Genomic DNA, 13,714 nt, shown 5'->3' with positions numbered 1-13,714 from the left:
TGGCAGTGGCCTTTTTTTTAGCAAGATAATGCATCCTGCCACACTGCAAAAATTGTTCAGGAATGATTTGAGGAACATGACAAAGAGCTCAAGGTATTGCCTTGGCCTCCAAATTCCCCTTTGGACAGCGATCAGTGATCTAGGGGTCTACAATTCACTCTTGCTTATAAGAGTGAACCCAGTATGGCCTATATATTTTTATGTTAAAAAATAGTATACTTCTAAGAGCCTCTCCTTGGAAAACATTTCAACTCATGAGTTTGAAGTGGTATTACCTATTTGTTTTAAACGTGTTTGGAAACAGCTGTACTTTGTAATTCTGTTTGGTGCCAATAGTGTCATTCTTCCTCGTTGAATATGATTCTGCTCATTCAGCTGAAATATTTCATGAAAGTGTCAGCAAGACCATGAGGTCAAAGACAGCAGAAAGCTTTAGCCCTGACCGCTGCATAACCAAGGGTCAAATCCGTTTCAGGGGGTCAGTGCAGAGCAATTTAGAGGTGAGGAAAGTGTAATTGGGACTATCTCTGACACTGTCTGTCATGCACACACATATCCAAATATACACCCATACCCAAACTTATTTCCTGTCATAGAAATGCTAGCTTTGGCACTGCTTTGCTGTCAATTTGACTATATCAGCAATATATTTTACTTGCATGCAAGCATATAGACACTTGGCTGGGGGTTTGTATGGTTTATTTATTTATTTTATTTTATTTGTATTTATTTCTGCAAGTCTGAAACTTTTTCTCTCTCTTATTCATCTCCTGATTTTTAAATATTGAATAAACTGGCAGTGTGACATCATCCCATGACATCTCTCACAGATTTTGTTCACCATTAATGAAAAGTACATTATGATCCTGCCTACGGCCAGGTATTCTTCTCTCCAGCAAAGCCTTCTTTTTCAGTAACCTTGTCTTATCATGAAGGACTAAAAAATGTAATCCTTCACCAAAGGTATCTATTACCCATTACTAATTAGGTAGGGTAGGGTTCTTTTTGTTGTTTGTTTGGCCATCAAAGTAGCTCTCTTCAACCAACATGACAGATATTACTGATTAATTATGATTCTTAAAAACACTGAAATATTAAAGCTTCACATGCAAGTCTGTCATGCTGTTTTCTACAAATAATAATTTATATATAAAAAAAAAATATTTGCTTGAAAATTCACTATTAAATTTGTTGAAATTGTTAAAATCCTTTAGTTGTGTTGTCTCGATAAATTAATATTTTATAAAATTCTCCCAGCCATCCTCACACAAAAACTCCTTGTTTGTGCACAAATCACATAGACACATATAATCACATATTACATAATTTGGCTTTAAAACAGCTAAATTCATCTTTGGGGAACGCTTAATTTTTTACTTAAAATTATTTAATTTAAGTTGCATTCAAAATCTGCTTGACTTAAAATTCGACTGGGAAAATAGCTCCGCTTAAAGGCAGAGTTCACTCTGTGTTCCTCAGAAGAAAGAGAGCCGTGCATGTTGGGAAAAACTTATGAAATGCTATATGTGTCCATGTGCTGGACACTTTCTTGTGTCACCATCAGTGTTGCCATGATATCATTTCACTGTGGAGCTAGTGCAATGAATCGCATCTAAATCATGACTCAGGTGATTGGCTCAAAAACCTGTATGTGGAAAAAAAAATTGACCCAGATGCATGAACTGCATAATACATTAAAAACATTTTTACTTTTACCAAGATGCACTGTGTCTTACGCTAGTCTGTAACTACAGCCTTCTAGCATTAAACCAGCTGAGCTGTAGATTATGGAGCTCCTTCACAGAATCCAGTGGCTGAGGGATTACCAGAGAGCTGATCAAAGGCATTCTAATCGAATCCAAAGCACACCATTAAATGTTATTACACATTTCCCATCCCTCTTCCACAAAATACCAGGTCTGCTATTTTTACAAATTATTTTTATTTATTTTTTTGTCCCTTGCCCAGTCACTGCAAATTCATTGGTTTATTTCATCATTAAGCTAAACCATGTGTTCCATCTTTACCTCCTCATTAAGAACAGAACAACAGAAACAAAGATCATACATACATATGCCCCTGTTGCCCCAGTGTCATTTCACAATAACGCTGCACTCTTCTCGCCTCATTGGCTCTCTGCTGGGAATCTGTGCTAATTTGTTGTCTCCTCTTGCCCAATGGGGACGGATGGAGTGTGGCAAATGTAAATGCAGAACTGTGGAGTTGAGTTGAGTCAAATGTCAAGCTCAGCTGCACTGCCACATGCTCTGAGAGTCTGCAGCATCTGTGCACATGGCACTCTGTGGATAATGTGATTAGTCTAGCAACAGTGAGCACTGTGGGAGACAGAGAAACAGAAGTTACACAAAACCATGCACAATTTTAGACCGAAGGAGATGAAACACTGTGGAAAAGGTGGGTTTAGAGGCTGAAGCGAGAAAGCAACTACTTAAAAAAGATTCAGACAGTATTCACAGAAATATTAAGTTAAAGTGCTAATTTGCTTTGCAAACCAATGGAAGCTTATAGGAGGTAACTGCAACTTTTTCTCCCAAAATTCTGCATATTTTGTATACTGTAAGTTATAAGAAAAGAAATGTAAGATATAATCTCAAAATTTTAAGATATGAATGTAAAATTCTGAGGGGGGGGGAAAGAATGGCAAGATTTATGCTCAGATTTGCGAGATACAAACTCATAAAATGTAAAACTGTAAAAACAGCTGCAACTTTGTATCTAAGGATTTGTATTTGTTTTTGCAATTGCAAATTGACATCTTTTCTCAGAATTACAAGTTTATATCTCACATTTCTGTCAATTCTAAGAAATGCAAGGAAAAGTCACAATTAGCTTTAAAAATAATAAAAAACTCCATACAAACCCTACTTTGAATCATGACAGATTCATGAAAATGATGGGAAATGAAGTGATGGGGAACATAAAAAATAAACACTCTAATAAGGAAAACAGTCACTTATAAGGAGGGGTTCTCAGAAATAAAAGTCACCATAGTTGGGTAAACTTCTATTGTGGTGAACAGAAACTACAACCATACAAATGTTCCAATTGCAAAATAATAATAATAAATAAAAACAACAGCATTTCTATTGATTTACAACTAGGTTTATAAATGTGCATCCAGTTGTCACATGTAAATTTCACTGCATCCACCATACGTTTTCTGCATTACATGGACCTCTGGGGGAAATACTCTAATGTCAAATATTGCCAGTATTATGCATCAATAAAAATATACTCCATATGGTTTATCAATAAAAGCAATATTAAATCCCTACCTGACTCAAAAATGTTTTGTTCATATTAAAACCTAGTTAAAATGCTTGTTTAGAAATGCAAGTATAAATATTGTCTGATTACGTATAGTAACAATTTAAAGAACAGAAAAACTACATTCACAAACACACTCCAGAGTGTTTAGACTGTTTAATGAGTCTGAACATTCACTCATAGGACAGAGCCAATTAAGAAGAGATTTAGTCCACTTGAACAAACCTTGTTAGACTTATTATCTGATTTTTATTCATGAGGCATTCTCATACACACAAATCTTTTGATTCAGAACCTGTTAGGGTACAGCATTAAGCTAAGAATATCAATTAATAAGCTCATTTGATCTTCATTTCAAACACTTTAATAAAGTTTAAACTTAAGCAAACATCTTTAATTCAATTAAACACTTTTTTCACTTATATATTATTGATATAATAATGATGAGCTGGAGAGCTTGAAGAACATGTAAGGTGTTTTTTCCTCTCTCTTTCTCAGTAGAAGTGATGTATAATTGCTTTAGTTCTTATATTACTGCTGAATATTCTGCACTTATTTTACTTCTGATTAGTTTTGTCTTCGGCAAGTGAAATGCATGCTTGATCAGGCTGAGATCAGGTGATTGATTGAGGCAGAATATTCCACTTATTTAACTTTAAAAAATCTTTTGCAGTATGTTTTGGGTCATTTTATAGATGATGTTGCGTGGTTTGTATCATAAACTGTTCCAAGCCTTCTCCATGCTTCTTTCTTCCCATCAGTGTGATTGATTTCAGTTTCATCCGTCCAAACAATGCTTTTCAGAACTGGTCTGGCTCTTTTAGATGTTTTGACTAAGTCTAATATATTCTTTCTATTCTTGGCATATGGCATATAATGCATATGAATTGATGTTGCAAATGGGTTCTTATAGAGAGGTTCCTGCGATCATCCACCTCTGTTGTCTTCCGTGTACAAGGCTTTTTTTATGTTGCTGAGCTCACAAGTGTGTTTCTTTAATCAGAATGTAATCAGAATGTATAATGGATTTGTTCAGTTTTTAAAGCCTGTTTCTTAACAGCATGATGTGGCTTCAGAACAGCTTCCAAAATGTAAACTGTAGCATCATCCGATGGGATTCATCTGGAATGGGGCATACAGTCGTCACAGACTAGAGCAGCGTTAGATAATTAAATATGTTGAATCAGCTTCCATGAGTCTCTTTGACTGACACATGAGGTCAGTGTGAAGCTCATAGGTGGAGTTAGATTTAATTAGCATCTCTCTCTCATCCTCTGGAGTCAGCGAACTCAAACCTACTCATTTAAAGCACTGACCAGCCCTTGTGTTTCTGGACGGTGAACAATCTCAGAGGAAGAATCTGTCTGAAGAGACATGTCTGTGTTCATCTCAGCTCAAACCTGCAACGGCCACCAAATTATGAAGTACATCTTACATCCTCCTGGACGCTGGGATGCAGAATGTGTATTTGGTGCCATAAACGTGAACCAGAACACATTAAATTAGAAATCATGAGGATGGATTAGCTATTTTTCAAAGATTTTGATTTAAAGCATTTGTTTTTCACGACTGATTCGAATAGCACTAGGTGTTTTTCCATTTGTATTCTCATTCTTATTCTCCTTTCTAAACTCGTGTTTTACCATATTAAATAAAATTTTCCTACAACAACAAGAGCAACAAAGTTTTAAACGATTTTTAGAAGTGTTATATCTTTGCTTTTATTATGGTTTCATACGGTTTTGAAAAGGTTAAAAGCAAATTACAAAAAGTAAGGAAAACTTAATGATTAAAAATGTATTGTAAGTACAATTTAAATAAAAGTATACAAACATTAAACTTTTACAAAACTTGGAATGATTAATTATTAAATGTCATTTTGGTGAGTCGTACCACATAACATTTTATAAACTTGTCATTAAAATGTCAATTTTCTGATGTTATAAGACGTTTTGACATTTTTTGATTTGTTTTTTTTTTCTTTTTTTGAAGAAATGACAAAAATAAAATACCATTTTTTTTTTCAATTTTTTAAAGAATTGTTTCCCTTTTAAGCCTATTTTCTTCATTCTGATGTCAAGACAACTGTATCACTTGAAAAAAAACATTTATAAAGAAATTTATACATGCATATCTTAGATAAGGTGTTTTCAATCCACCATTTGTATCAAAAGCATTTTCAATGTTTAATAGACAGGAGAACAAATGAGCTTCATGTCATGACCCAAAAGCTCCCGGGAGCCCGTATTTATTTTCCAGTGTCTCGCTGATGTCACTGCACAGTCTGTCCCCGTGTCTGTTTCATGGCTGTCTGATTTTGGGGGCAGATTGCATAACAAGTACAGACATGATGCATCATCCGGATTCTTAATCAAGGAGCTTTCTGTAATCTCAAAGGCTCAGTCGAAACAAACCAAGTCCTCCTTGTTTCCAGACTATCCAAACTGGTCATTTACCTATATACAGTAACACACACACACACACATACAGACACACACACAGACACAGCCTTTTCTCACCCAGTACCCGCTGATGCCTCCTCATGGCGTCAGCCTCAAGGGCAAAGAGAAACGAATGACAAATAGAGAAAGATAGAGAGAGAGGGGGAAGACTGGTTCAATCAAGCAAGATTCTTCAGAACCATGCACCAGAAAAGTGCACAAGAAACATCTGAGAGCTTCCAATATACATTATACAATATAACATAAAAACAAAGGGGAGTTTTAGATTACAAACAACCAAGATGTGATTAGAATTTATACAAAAGCTTGTGTGCTGAACTGTATATTAAAGGGGTCATGAACTCAGAAAATACCATGATCTTTTGATATATCAGAGGTCATTCTACTATACAAACATCTTGTCACTTTTATTTCAGTTCGGAAACTCTCTCGTTAGTCTAAAAACAGCTTATATCGAAGACAATCTGCCAAAACCACAAACTCCAGAATGATGAAGATCAACCCTGCTTCTACATCACTGCCTGTTTAGCCCCGCCCACAAATTCATGCATGTAGTATAAATAACTAAAGAGTCAAACGATAAAGATGCGCCCAAGACACGCTTTAGAGTGCCATGCTGTGTAAAAACAATCTTTGAATCACCTTCCTTCCGATCCCAACATTAGGAAAGAGTGGATGAACTTTATTTTTAATGAAGAACCAGTGTGAACTTGTTAACAAACAACGCACAATTCAACACTCGTTTGATTGAAACTAGAAGAATATACTGAATCTGACAGTGATGTCACACCACACAAGTGTGAGTGACTGTTTTTATCATGTGGTCACTCTTTGTCTTATTACAGATCACTTGATATGAGTTTTTAGTCCATCTGTGAAGGATGTAGGCTGTCAAACAAACACAACTGTTAGTCAATCAGAGTCTATTCAAACAGAGCATTTGGATGAGGGGGTCAAAACAGGACAAAAAATAGCCTATTTCTTCTAAATGATGATATTTTTTGTGCAAAAATGATAAAGTTATAAGTGGCCATCAGAGAAGAGTACAAAATAATAAAGGCAGTTCATGATCCCTTTAATATAACCATAAGCATACTGTTAAACAGCTGTGTATCTCACACTTACACAGACACAGATGAAGTTTTTCTACCAAAAACAAAGTAGGCAGAGAAAAAAAAATGAATATTTTTCAATCATTTCCACCACGAATACATCTATTCTCTAAAAAAGTTTATTTAGATGAGAGAGACATGAAAAATGTGATGCCCAGGACTAGAATTGAGAACCAGTGATCTGAAGTAATGAAATGTCTCTGAGGGATCATTCATGTTGCAATGACGCCATCTAGTGGCTATTCCAATATTAATATTACACGTGAAACTATTTTTGTTTTTTAAATATGCTGTTACTTTGTAGCTTTTGGTATGACTTATAGAAACCAGTCTGTTATTACTGACATGCCTCATACATAACACTGAGCTAACAACAACAGTCTAACATACACAGTCAGCAAAAGTCAGCCATCCATTTTTGTCCCACAATGTTCTGTAATGTTCCAGAAAGCACCAAAATATTCCAGAATATTCCAGAAAATCCTAGAATATTCCCTTCCTAACAAAAGCAACATATCTTTAAAAGGGAAAAAAGGCATGCAAAATTAATACAAAGACTGATCTGTACTATGTTTCCTAATTATATATAATAGTTCTAAAATGTATCTGACCTAAATATTTACCAATATATTATGTGACAATAAATAGCACAATAATTAGCACCACATAATTAATATAAGAATTTATAGAATCTAATTTGTTACATTGTGTTATTGTAAAAAAAAAAAAAAAAGAAAAAGAAATTTTCAATAATTTTAAGAAAAATACTTCATGTTAAAAGAACCAGTAGGCTATACCTGAATGACCGGCTCCAGTGACATTGTGTCCAGCAAATAGAGAGGTCCCTGCACACTAATTCAATTCAATATCCCGGCTTGTTGATATAACCTTGTTGGCTATCTTTCCAAGACACCCTGAAGTATGTTCCTGTCAGGACTCGTGCAGTGAAGCTGATACTGTGTTCTGGGAGCAGGCAGGAGGGTGATTCACTGTTGAAAGTGGAAGAAATCCATCAACAGAAGCGTGAATGGCAGTTTTCGAGGCCTCAAAATAAACAGGCACTTTGAGAGCTTTAATTAGCACAGAATACAACACAAACTGCATGCTAATAACACTTAAACAGATGCATTACAGTGAAAGTGAAAGCTTAAACTAGTGAATGGATGTGGATTACTCTGGCTTCCTAATTTAAGTCATACTGTGCAATTTACTGTGAAACAGCACTGTCTCTGTAGAAATGATAATTTCACACTAGGTGCACAAGAAGCACTCATATTATCAGATTAATATGGCATACCCTTGGGTTAAAATAATACCATCCTTACAGATTACAAAGTATGACATTGCATCATGTCTCACTGAATGAGTTTATATATATATACATGACACTAGAAGGCCCCAAAACAACACTTTGGATTTATTTTTTATTTATTTTTATTTTTATATTCACAAACATGTTTAACTGTTAACAGGGGTTCCAGGACAGGTTTGAAAACACTTAATTAGATTTTAAAATATTATTTAAATTTTTAATGTTTAATTCCTTCAGTATATAAACAGATTATTTTTTTGTATTAAATTGTAGATCCAGAAAAAAAATTTACAGACAACAGTTCTTTTTTTATTTATTTTTTTATAAAACATTTAGGCTCGTGTTATTGTAAACGTTTTAATAAATTATTCCGAATACATACTTTTTTATGCATTTTCCTCATCAGATGAATGAGGTTCGGTGTAGGCTACATGTAATTTAACAATATCTTTTGCTGCTAATTTGACTTCTTGATTAAAGTTTAAACTTCTAGATTTGTTCGATTTTATTATTTATTCTGTCGCTTTTCCTTTTGGCTTGTAAATGCTGCTCTGTTCGGTTTTTGTTTGTTTTATAACAAGCAATAGATCTGCCGTTTTGCATGACCCATGATCAATTTCTCTCTCATTGTAACTAACTTCTGGTTTTACGTGCAACAATCACAAACCAGCTCTCCGTTAACAGATAAGGTGTGAAAAGGATGTGACATACACGGGAGAACGACGTTTCACAGTTCAGTTAGACACATGTAAAAATAAAAATAAAGTTTAATGCATAGAAGCATGCTTACTGAATAAAAGCATTAGCTAATTAAAACAATTGATCCCAAACATTTGAACAATAGTGTGTATACAGAAATAAACTGCACAGTATTCAGCAGCAGCCTACTGTAATGTCTAAACGAGAAGTTAAACGGTCAGCCAGTGATGCTGTAGTTCCAGCAGGTATACAGCGGTATAAAGAGTACCTGAGAAACTATACTCGAGTAAATGTAAAGATAGACAGTGAAAATCACTCCATTACGGTCACCTATTCCAAAACAACTTGAATAAAAGTTTTAGGCCTGGTTTCACAGACAGGGCTTAAACTAAGCCAGAACAGTAGTAATTTTTACAGACATCCTTAAGAAAAAAATATTACTGGTGTGCATTTTGAGACAAAATAAAGGCACTGATATATTTTAAGATCAGTCAGTTTCTTTCAGCTGAAACAGCTCAGACTCACATTTTAGTCTGAGACTAGGTTTAAGCCTCGTCTGTGAAACTGGGGGTTAGATTATCTGATTTTAACAGTACTTAAGCATTTTACTTATACTAAACATAGGCTCAAAGAAGCGTCTAGTCAAAGAGACATGACAGTGTAAAACAAGGAATATGTGAGGAGAGCAAATCACGTTTATTTTCCAAAACCGAAATTAAACTCCTCACTTCACGGATAAATACAATTTAATTCAAAGCCTTCTTGCACTGAATGCATTGGTTTAGGCCTCATTGGCAGCTGCAGTCCTCATCTCATATATAATACATCGGTGATCCATAACTACTTGCTAAAGAACTGGTATTCGTGTAAAGTAGCCTTGTTGACAAGTTCAGATGAGTAAGGGCAAAATGCACAAGATATAGTTCTTTAAGTGCCCTGTAGGAGGCGATATCACTTCTTTTGTAGCAGAAATAAACTGCTGCAGAAAAAGCTAAGTGTCATGCAGAAATGACAAGACTCATTATTACAAATGTAGTGGAGAGAGTTGCTAATACCAGAGTATTTAAAAAGATACTCAAGTACAGTAATTACATTTACTCAAATACTTGGTATGTCACACACAAAAATACACACAAAAGCAAATTACCCTTCTCAGTCTTTTTATTTTGAACATAGGCCCCAAGCTTATCGAGTTCACATAATTTCTGCTAAATGTTGCCCCCATCAAAAAGTGCCCAAAATATTCACACTTGAAGGAAATGAGGTAAAATCAACAAAAGCTAATTGATGTTTACAAAGAGCTTAGTAGTTGCCGATAGACAAGGGAGACAAAAAGAGAACTAAGAAACAGTAATTCACAGTCAGACAGGCAGGCAGGCAGTTTGTGTAGCGTAATACAGGATTGGATTCTGTGCTCTGTGTAGTAAGTGCTTGAAGGGTTTTCAGGAACTGCTCATGGTTCAAGCGAAGTGGTCTGGCTCCTCAGACTTTGCAGAGAGCCACAGCAGAGAAACGCACCTCCCCTTTCTCCCGCTCCGTAAACTCACGGCACACCCTTGCAGCATCCTACAGAGAGAAGAAATCAGTCATTCAGTCACGGGAAGATGACTCATTGTTTTAAGATGCTCTGAACCTACCATTTTAACCGTAGAATACACACTACAAACACACATGCCTAGGAAAACTTGTGCTTACCATGACGAAGCTTCCTTGCTTTGTAGGTCCATGATTCACAGGTCCATCCATTCTGCCATCTGAGGCAACAAAACACACTTTACAGCTCATCGTCATTTAAATTAGGGATGCACGATAATATCGGCACAACATCGGTATCGGCCGATAAAAGCTTAAAATGACCATTATCGGTATCGGCCGATATGGATATTTCTGCCGATGAGCCAAACCGATATTCTCCAAGTGAAATAATTGACCTGTTTTTCAGATGTGAATGTCTGTCTACATTTGTAAAATAATACATTTATGGTAGAATCAGTACAGAAGAGATACATGGATTTCTCTTCAGTAAAATTAAAGTTTAAATATATCAGTATATATATCGATATCGGTATCGGCATCGGCCAAAATTATTTAGAAAATATCGGCATATCGAATATCGGCCAAAATCCAATATCGTGCATCCCTAATTTAAATGCTTAAATGCAAGTCGTCAGCAGAGAAACAGAAGCTGCAATACATGTCATCCACTTACCCAGCTCATAAAGCTGACCGTTCACATTGACAAAGGTAATGAAATGGAAGTTAACTTTGTCTGGCTCTGGCTGTTAGAATAAGAGAGATGGAGGGGGGGAAAGAAACAACCATTTAACTTGAACTCATTACTCCTAGTGTTTGTGTATATCATTCTTGCCTTACTTGACACAGTCCTTCATCAGCAACCGCATCATGAAACTCCTGGATGGCCTGAATAAAACAACAACTTAACTTAAATTTTTATTATTTTTTTTAACCACAAACTAAGCCTAAATGCATGTAAAAACACGTAAAATAAAAAGTATATTTTCATTTACTTAAGAAATTTTACTTGTACAATAGCACCACCTACTGGAGGTCATGAGTACTGCACAAATATTAAAATAAGCCTTTGACATTTTTTACGTTTTTGGAAAAGATTGTGGCAAACCACATGTTTTGTGTTGCTCAGCATTGAATGGACACTTAGAATACCTTATTTTGTTCAAATGCTTTGGCTCTTTCTGCAGCAGACATCTTAGAGGTGTCTTCTAGAAGCTTCTTCAGCACAGAGTCACTGTCTAAAGACAAGAGGGTGCTGAATCACGAATCCGCCTCTTTCACCAAACTTACAGTAATGTGTCAATCTGTAACTTTGTATTTTATTTGCAAATGTAAATTGCTGCAGTCTGGTTTAAAATGTTATAAAAATAAACAACATTATTTGTTTTTTCAGATCAACAAGGTAGCTCAATACATCCTCAGAAAACATGTGTATGAGCAGAAGTTCATGGCACGACTCCACTGACCGAAATCAACACTGTCCTGGTTGTTGGCCACAGCATGCACCAAACCCACAGTTCCACAAGAGTTGACCACAGTTTGTTTCAGAAAATACACATCTTTACAGTCATCAACAGACTGTTTGGAACGAAACTCCTCATGCTAAAAACAAAGCAGAAAGATGTCTGTGTTAAAAGTTAAATAACTAATACAGTTCATTCTGTGCGAGTAAAGATACTCCGATTTGAAATGCCACCAAAAAAGCTAAAAATAAAATAAATTGCATTCACTACGAAAATAAATTTGAACTTCTCAGATATAATAATGCTACGCAACATTGTTTTCCACATACCGATTCCCCACGTGATGACCACACCCGCGTTCACGGTAATGCTTTGTGCGTGCTCGCGCGCGTTCGTACGTACCTGTTGCGTTAAAGGGAAGAGCAGCATCATGGCACAGCAGGGTGAGGGCACCCCTGACAGAGACTCATCCTCCAGACCCAAAACATCCACAAAACGCCAACTCGAGCCCACACCCAACTTACTCAACACCTACACGAAGACAAAAAAAAAAAATCATAGGCCCAACTAATACAAAATCATATTATTCTTATACCCGTTATATCTATTCAAATAAAGCTAAATCAGTGTCTAAAATATTCAAAGTTTGAAATGACCATGCATTATAAACGACAAGTATATCTGCAACTTCTGATATTATGCAAAATCTTTTTTTTTATATGCATGCTTAAGTTATTGTTTTAAGCATGCGTATAAAAAATGCTGCGTCTTTGTTATTGTGCATAGCAGGTGATAATGCGTGTGAGCCCACGCCCTTTCATCTCAATTTCGGGTCCGTACGAGTTCAGCACCAGACGTCACAGACCAGTCCAGCAGACGGTCTCATCATAACCTCATCTTATGACTCAGCGAACGTACCTTATTCAGCATCTGAAAGCAATACAACGCACAAATATGTCGGTCATGGTCAGTCATGAGAAAGCGAAAGCATGCACGATAAACCAGCTAGCGAGCCTAAATCACGAAGAAGCGTTCAACCTCAGGGTTTATTTCCATCGGTTTCCACTCCATGATTGCAGAGGCTCGTGAGTGTCACTTCTTGAGATCTGAAAGGCGCCGCCCGAGAAACACAAACCAGACTGAAGGCGCACGAGGATCATATGCGACCGGTCATATTCCATTTGCACAGACCGGAGGGGTGTCCGCTCACATGAACGAGCTATTTATGCACTCCTGGCACACTTATTCACCCTGCTAGAGAAACCTTTCTGTATATTTAGAGTATCTCAAAAAGTCAACACAACACGGAAAAGAGAGAATGCCAAAAAATGACTAGGTGGTGGTTGAGATTCTCCAGCAATAGATCGGTCCACCGTCGACCGATTCTGGAAGCTACTACTGTTCTCCAGCTCTGATGAATCATTTGATTTAAAAAAAAAAAACTGGGACATTTTACAGTTTTAGTATGTACCAATAGGACTCGAAGCTGAATACATCAGAACTGAAGGACTAAATTCAACTTTACCCAACTTACATAACACTTTACTTTGAGCTGAGTTCTGATGAAATAACTGATGACTTGCACATTTTGGTCTTTTAAATAGATTCTGTGTCTGTTAAATCCAGTTTACACACTCATAGAGATTTAACATATTGATTACTAAAATACAAAATAACACCATAAATGCTTAAAAGTATTTCAAAGCATCCTAAAACCATTTATTCATTTAAGATCAAGCCCTTTTTTCGGAACATGCTGCACAACTCCTTGTTCAAGCTCTTGTTCTGTCCAGGCTGGACTATTGCAATGCCCTCTTTACAATTAATCCAGAACGCAGCAGCAAG

The 13,714-nt window shown here is 36.1% G+C and overlaps 1 protein-coding gene across 1 annotated transcript; it reads right to left on the bottom strand.

Annotated features, from left to right (window-relative positions):
* Positions 1–10,016: 10,016 nt before the first annotated feature.
* Positions 10,017–13,061, bottom strand: LOC127958107 (ubiquitin carboxyl-terminal hydrolase isozyme L1). The gene is made up of 9 exons (XM_052556926.1): positions 12,908–13,061; positions 12,788–12,799; positions 12,272–12,400; positions 11,873–12,008; positions 11,559–11,644; positions 11,247–11,294; positions 11,083–11,152; positions 10,569–10,627; positions 10,017–10,439 (listed from the first exon to the last, which is right to left on the bottom strand). Exons 1-9 carry the CDS (start codon positions 12,938–12,940, stop codon positions 10,356–10,358), a joined length of 657 nt encoding a protein of 218 aa, XP_052412886.1. The 5' UTR covers positions 12,941–13,061; the 3' UTR covers positions 10,017–10,355.
* Between the last annotated feature and the right edge of the window lie 653 nt (positions 13,062–13,714).

Source organism: Carassius gibelio, chromosome A1, assembly GCF_023724105.1.
Source record: "Carassius gibelio isolate Cgi1373 ecotype wild population from Czech Republic chromosome A1, carGib1.2-hapl.c, whole genome shotgun sequence".
NCBI lineage: Eukaryota > Metazoa > Chordata > Actinopteri > Cypriniformes > Cyprinidae > Carassius > Carassius gibelio.
Note: the sequence above shows the minus strand (reverse complement) of the source record. Positions and strands in the feature narration are given on the sequence as shown.

Coding starts and splice junctions, on each gene's coding strand:
- LOC127958107 (XM_052556926.1), bottom strand. CDS start 12,940: ATGGAGTGGAAACCGATGGAAATAAACCCTGAG. Junction 10,628..11,082: donor CGGTCAGCTTTATGAGCTGG/GTAAGTGGATGA, acceptor TTGTTGCCTCAG/ATGGCAGAATGGATGGACCT. Junction 10,440..10,568: donor AGCAAGGAAGCTTCGTCATG/GTAAGCACAAGT, acceptor TTCTCTCTGTAG/GATGCTGCAAGGGTGTGCCG.